The sequence below is a fragment of the Vicugna pacos genome, chromosome 18 (genome assembly GCF_048564905.1).
Source record: "Vicugna pacos chromosome 18, VicPac4, whole genome shotgun sequence".
Classification (NCBI taxonomy): Eukaryota; Metazoa; Chordata; class Mammalia; order Artiodactyla; family Camelidae; genus Vicugna; species Vicugna pacos.
In genome coordinates this window covers 32,817,317-32,829,593 of record NC_133004.1, presented here as the reverse complement: position 1 = coordinate 32,829,593, position 12,277 = coordinate 32,817,317, and the positions used below count along the sequence as shown (strand labels likewise).

Sequence of the window (12,277 nt, the reverse complement as noted above, 5' to 3'; positions counted from 1 at the left end):
TCACACAGCCATTTGGTGGTTGGTGTAGCCTGGGGGTTCAGTCTTCCCCTTGTAGCCCCGCAGGACCCAGCAGATGATGAGGATCCGACCGAGGCGGGTAACGACAGGAATGCGCCATTTCTACTCGGTAACTACGGGAAAGCCCAGAGGACCGCGACTAAGAAGAGCTGATGGTCGCAGAGGCTCGGGAAGGAGAAGCGAGGCGGGCAGAAGCAGTTTTGGGTCTCGGCGGCCGCCGTAGGAGCGGCGCTCTGATCCCCATGGCAACAACGAACTAGCGGGAGGTTTCTGTGAGGTGCAGCCGCGGCGGATTGGCCCAAGCGCCGAGCAGAATCCGTGAACTGCCCGTGGCCCCGTGGGTGCAGGTGATGGGAATAGTCCTATGGAGGGAGCCTGGGGTTTGGGGACAACGGAGGGTTGTGGCTTGGGTAGGGCTGGGACCTTCGAAGGAGGCGCTGCCCGGAATCCCCGAACCCCACCCCGATCTCCACTGTCCGGACCAGGGACCATCTTTGGGCCTCAGTTTCCCCAAACGGGAAATGGGAGGAGGAGAATGGGCACCCCACCCTAATGGCCCCTCTCAGTCTCTGAGACCCAGGACTTTCTCTCCTCTGTAGCTCCTGAACTGACCGGCGCTGTCCCGCCCCATGGACGTGAGTCCTAGGCCCCTTACCCTTCTCTGGAGCGACCCCCTCAGCGCCCTCAGCTCATCCTGGCTTTGACTGCCTTCAAGCCCGAGCCCGGACTGGAGAGGGGACTCTTTACACAACTTAGACCCTTCCAGCTCAGGACAAGAGTTGTGAGAAATAGAATGCAAGGGCAGTGGCCTTCCCACGGGAGGGCACATTTCACTGTTCCTACAATGATGAGGAGTTGGCCAAGTAGTTGAGAAAAGGCATCCCGACAGGGGACAGGCATGGGCAGATATGTGGGCATGAGAGAGAGGATAGGGCATTTGGGGAACTGCTAGGACTTCAGTATGGCTGGAGTGTAGAGGGAAAGGGAGGGAGAGGAAGGCAGGGCTAGATTGAGGACTTTGTCACTTTGATAAGAAGTTTGGGCTGAGTCAGTGGGAGCCATTGATGGATTGCAAGGGAGGGAGGGCTACACAAGGACAGCTGGTGTGGAAAGGAGCACAACTGCAGGCTGAGGGATGGTAAAGTAGTGCAGTGGAATCAGAGACAATAGATCTGTTTGGAGAGGCATTCCAAAAGGAAGATCAGTAAGTCTTGGAAAAGTCTTGAACAACTAACAGGTCCTTGATGGTGCTAAGATCAGGATGAAAAGGGAAAAAAAAGGTTTGGGGACAAGACAGTGTAGTCCTGTTGACTCTCTCCCCACCACCTGCTGGCTGTTCCTCCCCTTTTCCCAGTCACCTCCAGTGTTCCTCCTGGTATTTCTGTGTTCCTGCAGCCCCTCTCCACCACCTTGTCACCCCTTCCTCCTGTGCTGTCCAGGCCTCCTCTAGCCCGTGGAATCCAACCCCGGCTCCCGTCAGCAGTCCCTCCCTGCTGCTCCCCATCCCCGCCATCGTCATCATCGCTGTGGGCATCTATCTGTTGCTGCTGGGCCTAGTGCTGCTGACTAGGCATTGCCTGCTGGTGAGGGGCCTGGTGGGGACTGCAGGGTGGGCCCTGGGGAAGAAGAACCTGGTCAATTTGTCCCCTCATCTGCAGGCCAGTACCCTGAGACACCTTTGCCATTTAGTCCCCCCCATCTATCCCTTTCCCTCCCTCCTGTCCCCAGCTGAACCTTCTCCTGCCCCTCTCCCAAAAGCCAAGCCTTGGCTGTCCCTACCTGCCGCCTGGTCTAGATCCTGAGCCTTGCGATCTCCTAGGCCCAGGGCTGCACAGACTGCAGTTCCCCCTGCAGGAAGCAAGGCGCCTCCAGGCCCCAAGACTGTTGCTGGACCTGTGCAGAAGCCTGCGACTTCCCTCTGCCCAGCCCAGCCCACTACCTGGATGCCTGCTGCCCCCAGCCCTCCGAAGCTGTGAGTTCTCATCCTGGCCACTGGCCCCTGAGCCCTGATCTTGGTACTATCTGTGCATTCATTTTTTTGGGTTCAACAACATTTATTACTGAGCACCTATTCTAGGCAGGGCACAGTTCCAGGTACTGGGTCCATTGAAGACAGCCAAAAACAACATAACCAACATAAACAACATATCCAATACTTTCTGGTAATGAAAGCTACTTGGAGAAAAGAAAATAGTGTGGCAGCTTGAGAAAGGTAATGTGTGTAACCTGTCGGGCACATAAGCACTTCTGAAAGTGGTAGTTAAAAGAATAAACAGAGCCCCTTACAGAGCTCCTTCTGTTGGCTGAGTGAATACAATGTTCTAGATACTGGGCTACTTTGTTAGCAGCCCCTGAGTATTTTTAAAAGCCTATACATTTTTCTTCCAGATTTCAAAGAGCATTGATTGCAAAGTATGTGTGTAGAAATACATAGAAAGTACAAGTCACTTTACAAACCAGCTCTAACCAAGGTTGCTGTGTTTTGTGTATGCCCCTCATATATAAACATACATACTGTACTATTGCTATCACTGTAATATCAGTTGTATTCTATTATTGATAAAAATGTATTCATACCATATATACCACATATACTATTTCATTACAACTGCTACTTGCCCCTTTTTAACTTGCCATCACACCTTGGCTACCTATCCATGTTTTTAATCCTCCTTTTGCAAGGGAATAAATTAGCTCGGGAAAGTTTAGTCACTTCTCCTGCATTCCACAGTAGAGTCTTGCTTAGCAAATTGCTCCATGGTGTGTTGAAACAGAACCCTCAGGGAGAAGCCTGGCTTGCAGAGGACAGGCCATTTTTGCATTTGTGGCTTTAAAGATGTTAAATGTAATTGACCACCCTCCTAGGCTGTGATTATTTTGGGCTCAGAGATTTAGACAGCAAAGCACCTGCCCTTGAAGTGGGGACCTTCCCTGGGGAGGGAAGAGTGAGGGGAAAAGACCAAGCAGACTCATAATTCAGGCCGACTGCGGTTGCAAATCCCTGCAAGATGTTTTGAGTTTCAAAATAAATTATGGGGCAAGGAGCTCTCCTCTTTCAGATAATCTGCTTCTGGTTTCTCAGGGGAAGCCGGGAGATGGGACCCAGGGCTGAGGGTAAGGGGACAGAGGGGAAAAAGAAGACGACCTTAGAAATGCTCAATTACAAAATAATTTCTGGCCCCATGTCCTGGGGACGCCACTCCCTTCATTTTCTGTCCATGGAGAGGAAATTGTCAGAGGCCTTTTTTTCCCCTTGAGAGTCAGGTGCACTATCAGGAGGGACTGGCTCCTCCCACCTCCTCCAGTTTGCTGGGATGTCCAGACCCAGAGACCTCAGGGCCTGGTCCTACCCGGCTTCTGCCAGAGCCAGGAAGGATTCTAGAATGCTGAATGGTGGGCAGGGTCATTCTGTCCTTGAGCTGTCTTTCCACAAAGCACAGTGAGGCCTCTGTGTTCTTCAGTTTCCTTCTAGTAACAATAACAACCACAAAACAACCACAAATATTCCAAAGCTCTTGCCTCCTTTGTAGCTGGAGAAACTGTGGTGGACAGTGTGACCTGCCTAAAGCCTGGGTCAGGACACAAATCCAGGTTTCTCTTTCTCTCTGGGGGAGAAACCTGCCTGCTCTACTTCTTTCACAGTGTGTTGCGAGGATCTAATTCATCCATTCATTCACTTATTTATTCACTTACCAAAGATTTATAGAGTCACTGTGGTGGCACTGTGCTGGGCCCTGGGGGTGCAGCGGAAGCAAGGTAGACATGGCCCCAGCCCTCACGGGGCTCACGTTCCAGTGAAGGACAAAGAGAAACAGGAGGCAATGACAATTGTGTGTGAGAAATGATGTGATTTAGTGCAACAGTTGGTTTTCAGCCCTGTGTGTGATCAGAATCAGGTATGAGGCTACAACTGAAAAGCCAGGCATCCAGGCCCCATGCCCTGTAGATCGGGAATGGGATTGGATTTTGTGAATTTTTAACAAGTTCTTACACGATTCTGATGCACACCAGGGTTAAGACCTACTGCTGCAGGGAAAGAGAGCTATGGCAAGAGCTCACTACGTACCAGGCTTGTGCTTCGTTCTTTCCATTCATTCCCCACAATAACCTTGTAAAGTGGGTGTTATATTTGTTTCAGAGATGAGGAAACTGAGGATCAAAACATGAACTAGCCAAACCTGGGCCTGAATTAGACTGAAACCCAGGCCTGAGTGCCAAACAGTAAAGACTGGTCTTCACAACCTCAAAGTGAAAGAAATGGGAGTGAAAAACTGCACAGCCTAGAGAAACACCAGGGTTAACAGTCACGTGGAGCCCTTGTTAAATGTACTTAAAAAGCAGATTCCTTCCAGAAGCCACTGGAGATATCCATTAGCGAGTTATTAATGACTAGCTCCAAACCTTTCCAGCAGACAGAGCCAAGAAATGCTTTTAATACCCGCTTCTGTGAAGTGAGGGCAGTGGAGCCTCTCTCAGCACTCAGTTCTGCACACAGGATAACAGTGTGGTCCTCCAAATACCCACAGTGCTGACTTCAGCCCCAGCCTGGGACTCTCCAGAGACACCCCAGCCCACACCCCCATCAAACACAAGGAAACCACCCCATTGCCTCCTTCCACCATGCTACTTCTCGTGCGTCCTTGAGACACAGTTCTTTTGGCAGTAGTGGATCCTCTCCCCTCACTGGAGCCCCTAGTGAAGCTGATCTCACTGGTCATCTGACACCACACCCCGAAACATCAGCTGTTCTTAAAGGTCATTCCCCTATTCCTGGCTTGGCCCGGTGTCTGATTGAGCTGTGCAACTGTGACTGTCACTAGCTCTGCCCCAGGCCTCAAGGAGCCAATCTTCTGTCACACATACTGGGTGTGTCCCACTCCAGCCACTTGGCCTGACTCCAGTCCATGCCTGAAGCAGTTACAGATCATCCCTGTCCCAGGGCAGAAGAGGAGTGGGTTGGAGTGGACCGGTTCTCCCTGTCTCTAAGGACATGCTGTTCCTTTTCCCTGAGAGACAGACCTCCTGTTTCTCCTGGGAGCTGAGATACTCTCTTCTTTCTTCTTTGCCTAAAGAGGAGAAAAATGATATGCTTTGATTCATTCATTCATTCAACAGTCTTCTTTTATCTGATATCTGCTGAGCCCAAGCCCCCTGGCAGCTCAGTGGAGACAGGAGATGAACTGTCCCTGCCCTAGCAGACCCAGAAAGAAGCTGATACCCATGGCCCTGGGAAGCAGTGGGGTCATGGGGGAATCTCAGGACTGGAAGCAGGCAGGCCCAGGCCCATCCCAGCACTATTCCCTAGTTGTAGTTCTTTGGGCACTCACTCCCCTCTCTGAAACTCCATTCCCTCTTTTGTAAACAGGCCCCCTACTCCAGGTTCTGATAAACAAGAGATGTAACTCCTTTTAAACATTTAACAAATTAAATATGCCAAATTACAATTTTCAAAGAAAACTAGAGTTTTAAAAATCATTCATGAATGCAGTCTGTGCCTTGCACAGAGTAGGTGCTCAGAAATGAAGGACAAATGAGATCCAGCAGTTTGGCCTCAGGCCAAGGAAGAAATCCACAAAACCGACGTTATTTTCATCATGGACAGAGAGAGTGTCTGTGCTTTCCTGGTCTACTGACTTTCAACTGCATGAGGCCACAAGGATATATGTAGTAGAACCATCTTTGAGCTGAACATTGGGACCTAAGGGTCAGCTGATCTCTGGTCCTCAGTCTCATCTATAAAATGAGAAGAAAGGAAGACACCTCCCCTGAATGATTTCTTCTACCTCCTGAACCCAGCTGTTAGGAACATTGCCTCCTTGCTGATTTCTCAACAGCTTAGGGAATTGATTTGTTCCCAAGAATGATGGATGGTACCCTATGATCCACTGGGCAAATGGGACTTTCCAGGCCTCTCTGTTCTCTTCTCCCTTGAGAAGGAAACAGCTGCAGGCTCTGGTCCCCTTCCTTGTGCCCACCTCCCTCACCCCATTCTCCTTTCCTCCAGGATTGGGCCCCTCGCTGCCCTCGCTGCTGCCCACTCTGTGACTGTGCCTGTGCGTGCCAACTTCCTGACTGCCAGAGCCTCAACTGTCTCTGCTTTGAGATCAAGCTCCGATGATGACCCAGTGTCCCTGCCCCTTGGGGAGCGGCCACCCCCCGGGGCCCACATGCCCTGTTCCCTGAGGGGCCTCAGGACACCTTTCTCCAGGCCACTGGAACCACAAATGGCCTGCCCAGCTCAGCAGCCTGGGAACCAGCAGCGGAGAGCCTGGCTCCCAGCAGAGCGAGACTCAGAGAGCCCTTGGCTCGCTGGACGGCAGCCCCTTTGGAAGGCCAGAAGACAGAGGGGCTAGTGCTTCGGCAGGTGCCCCTGCCCTCCTCTCCTCCTCCCCAAGTAAATGATTGTGTTTGAAGGTGAGGGTGGGGGACACTGCTCCCTACAGGCAGCATTATGGGAGAAACTTGGGCCTTGAGAATCAGGATGTTGGGTACCCCAGCCACACCCTGTCCATGGACTGGGTTATTTTGAGGTGCGAGTGTAGTGCCTGCATCTGCTCTCCCTCTAAAGAAGCAGGCTTCAGAGGATCACAACAGCCAAGGTCCTGGCCCAGAGTCAGGAGCAAGGGAGATCAGAAAAGGAGGCAGGGAGGGCCACAGATCTGAGTCCCCCTACCCCTCTTTCCCTCCTCACAGACCCCTGTCCAAAGATTTATTTCCCTTGACAAACTTTTGCGGGCCTCAGTCTGGATTTCCAAGGAAAACCGTCTCTGAGGAGCAGGTGAGTGGGGAGGGGGCCCTCCTCCTCACCCCAAAGTAGGCAGGCCCACAGCTTCCTCCCTCTTCCTTCACTTTAGGCCCCACGCTGGTGTGAATGTCAGGGGCTTCAGGTTTCCCTAAATATAGGTCCCTGCCAGGGAATCTGTGGTGAGGAAAGGGCAGGGGTCACAGGAGAAGGTCAGGGACACTTGTTGGAGGGAGGGCCGGAGCTGCCTTATAACCAGCCCGGGTGTGGTCTGGCTCACTCGCTGCTGACCAGGCTCTGTCCGCTCCTTCAGCCTCCTCGCAGGTGGGCACCAGCGGGATAGAGCCCGGGTTGGGGTGGGCTAAAGGCGTCATGACTAGGAAGAGGGACCTGGCCGGTAGGATGAGGGGCTCGGAAAGTATCTGGGAGGCTTACAGATCAGGGACGGGTTTTATTTTGGAGAGGGAAGTCAGGCCCAGGGAGTCGTTTCGCAAGGACTCTGGCCGCGCATCCCCAGGTTTGGTTGGTCGGAGGGGTGGCCAGCCAGTTTTCTCTGGGTCTGGCTTTTGCTGGCGGCCCGGGGGAGCGGGCGCGTGCGCACGCGCGGGCGAGGCTAATCCTCCCCGTCCCGCGAGTCCGACCCGCCAGGATGCGGCGCAGATGCGGTGGGGGTACCGGCCCGGCAGTACATCCGGAACCGCTGCCGCCTCGCCTCCGCCCCCTGCCAGCCCCGGCCGCCTTCTCGCGCTCTCCGTTAGTGCCCTCGCCGCCCTTTCCTCCGCCTCTCTTCAGTCGCGGCCCGCAGTCGCCTGGCCTCTGGATTCGGTTACAATGTGACACGCTGCCTCAGCGCGGCCGGAAGCTGGGGCTGCCCAGGACCGCTGCGCCTGCGGAGGGAAGCTGAGCCTCTGTCTTTTCGGGCTTCGCCACCCGCTTTTCCCTCACTCAACCCACCCCCATCCCCATCTCTTCCGGCGCCAAAAATCGGCTGAGTCACAGAGCCCCAGAGTATGCCAGGCCGGGGCGGGGTTGGGGGGGTCGGGGAGAAGAGGAGAGAGGGAGGGGAGGGCCCAGACGACCCGCGGGATGTGGCCCGAGTCACGTCCGAGGGCGACGGTGGGGAGGGATCGTGTTCTCGGGGATCTGTCCCAGCCCAAGCGCCGCCTCCGGGCTTCGCCTTTCGGGGGACGGCCTCTCCCCTAGTTCCTCGCCTGCTATTGGACGCCGGGGAGCCTCCCGCCCCCTGCGAAGGGAAAAACCCTGCCGAAGGTGGAGCGGTGACTTTATAAGGCGGGGCACCACCTACGCCCGCCCCCCTGCGCCCCCCTCTCGGAAGCTGAATAGGCTGCGTTCCGCTTGGAACGCGCCGCAGAACCAGAGTCCTGGTGACGACTGCCGCGTTCGCTCCCTCAGTCCAGTCGCCGACCCGCGGTCCTCCACCGCTACACCCCGCCAACCCACCCCTCTCTTGTGCAAGGTGAGCGCCCCTCGCCACGTGCGAAGGTCAGGGAGAGGGTCATGGAGCAGGGTCCTAGGGGCAGTGGCGGGGCGGGCGTCGGCGCCGAGCCCCCCACTCGGCCCCAGCATCTCTCACTTCCACCACCACCCACGCGTATGCTCCCAGACTAGACTACCCAACTCTTTCAGCTTGAGCTCCCTTGGTTTGCTACGCAATGCAGCGGCCGCTCCGCGCTGAGTCACTGCCGGGAGGAAGCAGAAGAAGATGAACGGCCATTCCCCCTCCCCTTTTCTTGTTGGGACCCTTGTTATGGCCCTTTGCCTCTACAGGGATCCTAAGAGGCAGCTCATATACTCTCTCAGGGTTCCCAAAAACGGGTTGGTTGGCCCCTGTCCTGGGAGACGGGTGGCCCTGGCGAGTAAGGGAAACCCCTTGGCAGCGCCTGATGCCCCATTAACACTTCGCCTATTTTTTCTTATCGGGTGACCTTGATTCTGAGCCCGGAACAGCTGCAGCTGTGGAGCAGACCAGAGCATTTTTCAGGGGAAGGGGTGGGGTGCTTGTCTCTCCGCCACACTTAACCCTGTCTGAGCAGTGAGAACGGCAAAACTCACCCCTGTCCTCCACCTCGGGCTAGGCTTCCTCTGCTGGGCTTCTGATTACCCTCCTACCTTTTTCCTAACACCCTTTTCCTAGCACCCTCCCCCCACCCCAGGGGGGGAGTCTGACCTTGGGGTGTCCTTGAGGTCATGGAGCCTGGGCCAGCCGTGGGGTCTTGGGTGGATTGGAAGGAACACTCCTGTGGCAGTCAGAAGATCTGGGTTGTAATCTCTGATCTGGCCCCTGGTTTGTTTGCTGTGTGGCTTGAAGCACAGACTTCTTCCCTTTTCTGGCTTCTTTTGGGTGAGGGGGTTGGGCCCTCTGCCTTACCCAATCTCTAATTCTAAACTACTCTGGTTTGATTTTGCTTCCAGGCAAGGTGACCCCATGGCAGAGCGCAAGCCAGAAGGGTCCAGCTTCCACATGACCTGCCTGTCCATGGCTTTGGCCTATTCCTTTACCCCAGATGCCAGTATACAGCCCCACCCTCAGCTGGGCAACACCCAGCAACAGAGTTAGGAAAGGTACAGGAGGCAGGCCTAGTATAGGGAAGTTGGGTGTAGGGGAGAGCTGGGGGCAGGAAGTGCCCCAAGACCTGCCAGGTGTGGGGCAGAGAGGTAGGGAACCTTGGCCCTGACCTCCAGGCAAGGGGCCCTACTTGTTGGGAGACCACGGGAAGACCCTGCTGACTAGTCCTCCCCCATCTGTCTCCTCTGCCCAGGAACCGACAGGCACCATGCCCCACCAATACCCAGCACTGACCCCGGAGCAGAAAAAGGAGCTCTCTGACATTGCTCACCGCATCGTGGCTCCGGGCAAGGGCATCCTGGCTGCAGATGAGTCCACCGGTGCGGGCAGAACACAGTGGGAGGAGGGCCCAGAGTTAGGGGTGATAGGCTGATCCCGTCATCCCCATGTGATGCTTCCCTTCAGGGAGTATTGCCAAGCGACTGCAGTCCATTGGCACTGAGAACACCGAGGAGAACCGGCGCTTCTACCGCCAGCTGCTGCTGACAGCCGACGACCGCGTGAACCCCTGCATTGGTGGCGTCATCCTCTTCCATGAGACACTCTACCAGAAGGCAGATGATGGGCGTCCCTTCCCCCAAGTTATCAAAGCCAAAGGTGGTGTTGTGGGCATCAAGGTGAGGGGGCTGGACCTCAGGATGTAAGATGTGAGATGGAGCTGGGGGAAAGAAATCCAGCGTACCAGGCTGGAGGATGAACTTTGGGTTGGGAGTCTGGGGACTTGGGTGGAGTCTTCCCCAGATCACCAACAAATTGTGTGTAAGAAAAGTTAGAAACTTATGGGTACTGGCATAGTTCTTTTAATCCTGTGCTCATAAGAGCCAGGTGTGAATCCTCCCTATACAAATGAAAAACCAGAAGCTCAAGGCTGTGACGTGTTTTGCCCACAGAGTTAGTAAGTGGTAGGAGCCCAAGCTCTCTGTGTATCCAGCCTTATAGGATCGGATACTATGACTCAGTAAAACATTTGCAAACCAGGAAAGATATTTAAGAGAGGAAATAAAGTTGAGCAGAACTGTAGAAGGGAAAAGGGTACTAGAGATCACTTCCTTGTACTTTGTTGTCACTCCCCACCCCAACAGGTAGACAAGGGTGTGGTACCCCTGGCAGGAACAAACGGCGAGACGACCACCCAAGGTGAGAACCTTATAGCTCCCAACCCTACCAACCAGCCTACCCAGATTGGTAACCTTTTGGGTGCCGTGGGTGGTGGGAACCACCTGCCCCCTCCTCTGCCATGCTTTGACCCCTCCATCCCCTCTCTAGGGCTGGATGGGCTGTCTGAGCGCTGTGCCCAGTACAAGAAGGACGGAGCTGACTTTGCCAAGTGGCGCTGTGTGCTGAAGATCGGGGAGCACACCCCCTCCTCCCTCGCCATCATGGAAAACGCCAATGTCCTGGCCCGTTATGCCAGCATCTGCCAGCAGGTGGGCCTGCGGGTCCCCAACGGACCACCTCCTACCTCATTCCATCCCAGAGTGCCATCTAGCCTGCCACCCATCTGCCAGGATACCCACCTCCCCCAAGGCAACTGCTCTGGATCCACACCAAGCATCAGGCTTGGGCCAGTGAAGGACACTTGAGGGCTCTATGAGCAGAAGGGCTAAATAGGGATTGTGTGGGTGGATCTGCAGAGATGCCTAATCTCCTACAATCTGCTGAGGGCTGTGTGAAACCAGGAGTCTCTATCGTTATGGAGATAAGGTCTTAGCCAATGGCTGTAGAGAGCTGTAGGTGGGGCTCTGGGTTAGGAGGCCTTAAGACTACCCTGTCCCTCACCCCACAGAATGGCATTGTGCCCATCGTGGAGCCCGAGATCCTCCCTGATGGGGACCATGACTTGAAACGCTGTCAGTATGTAACTGAGAAGGTAGGTTGCCTGCCTGCCTGGGCAGTGTGGCAGTGTGGTAGGCTGGGGAGCTGGGCCGAGGGCTTTGGGGCTGACCCCTGTCTCCCTACTATATACCACCGCACTTTGGTCCTGCCCTGCTCTAGGTGCTGGCTGCTGTCTACAAGGCTCTGAGTGACCACCACATCTACCTGGAAGGCACCTTGCTGAAGCCCAATATGGTAACCCCAGGCCACGCCTGCACCCACAAATATTCTCATGAGGAGATTGCCATGGCAACTGTCACGGCACTGCGCCGCACAGTGCCGCCCGCTGTCCCTGGTGAGACCCCCACCCTCATCTTGACCTCTGGGAGGTAGATAACTGTACTCATAATCCTTGTGTCCATTTGGTCTGATTTCCAGGCCAGCTTCTAGGGTGTCCTACCAATTCTCTGGGTCTCTGACTACAGCCCCTTCCCCCATTTCACCCGTTGTTCTACAGGGATCACCTTCTTATCTGGAGGCCAGAGTGAGGAGGAAGCATCCATCAACCTCAACGCCATCAACAAGTGCCCCCTGCTGAAGCCGTGGGCTCTGACCTTCTCCTATGGCCGAGCCCTGCAGGCCTCTGCCCTGAAGACCTGGGGGGGAAAGAAGGAGAACCTGAAGCCTGCTCAGGAAGAATATGTCAAGCGGGCCCTGGTAAGGATGGGGCAGGAGGCCAGCAGGGCGCTGGGGGTCGGGGTGGATGGGATTCTGAGAAGGGACCTTCTCACTCTGGCTCTTCTCCCCTCTTAGGCCAACAGCCTCGCCTGCCAAGGAAAGTACACCCCGAGTGGTAAGGCAGGGGCTGCAGCCAGCGAGTCCCTCTTCATCTCTAACCATGCCTACTAAGCCGAGCCAAGGCTGCCCCCTCAACACTCCAGGCTGCGGCCCCTCCCACACTCACTCTTGAAGAGAGGAGGCCTCACCCAGGGCTCCAGACTGCTCTTTCCTGTCACTCTTGCCTCCCTGGTGACATTGGTGCATGATGTTGTCTGTGTACGCTAACTCCATCACCCTTTCCAGCGTATTGCCAATAAACAACTATTTAAGGGGGA

The 12,277-nt window shown here is 55.0% G+C and overlaps 2 protein-coding genes across 7 annotated transcripts in view; both read left to right on the top strand.

Annotated features, from left to right (window-relative positions):
• LOC116284217 (uncharacterized) overlaps nt 1-9,205 on the top strand; it is a 17,255-nt gene extending 8,050 nt beyond the window's left edge. For 4 of the 5 annotated variants that reach the window (XM_072942891.1, XM_031687452.2, XM_072942893.1 and 1 more), the window contains exons 5-11: nt 56-365; nt 618-653; nt 1,458-1,601; nt 1,838-1,990; nt 6,023-6,412; nt 6,712-6,796; nt 9,194-9,205. In XM_072942891.1, the coding sequence (XP_072798992.1) occupies nt 648-653; nt 1,458-1,601; nt 1,838-1,990; nt 6,023-6,136 (417 nt within the window). In that variant the 5' untranslated portion in view covers nt 56-365; nt 618-647 and the 3' untranslated portion in view covers nt 6,137-6,412; nt 6,712-6,796; nt 9,194-9,205. The remainder of the gene's footprint in view (nt 1-55; nt 366-617; nt 654-1,457; nt 1,602-1,837; nt 1,991-6,022; nt 6,413-6,711; nt 6,797-9,193) is intronic. The other variant, XM_072942894.1, reaches the window with a different exon arrangement.
• ALDOA (aldolase, fructose-bisphosphate A) lies at nt 8,058-12,277 on the top strand. 2 transcript variants are annotated; one of them, XM_015236863.3, is made up of 9 exons: nt 8,058-8,237; nt 9,541-9,667; nt 9,753-9,964; nt 10,430-10,484; nt 10,614-10,774; nt 11,134-11,217; nt 11,343-11,517; nt 11,680-11,879; nt 11,976-12,277. In XM_015236863.3, the coding sequence occupies exons 2-9, from the start codon at nt 9,556-9,558 to the stop codon at nt 12,069-12,071; spliced, it is 1,095 nt and encodes a 364-aa protein (XP_015092349.1). In that variant the 5' UTR covers nt 8,058-8,237; nt 9,541-9,555; the 3' UTR covers nt 12,072-12,277. The 2 variants fall into 2 exon arrangements, with proteins under 2 accessions (XP_015092349.1, XP_072798987.1); XM_072942886.1 differs by lacking the exon at nt 8,058-8,237 and adding an exon at nt 9,203-9,343.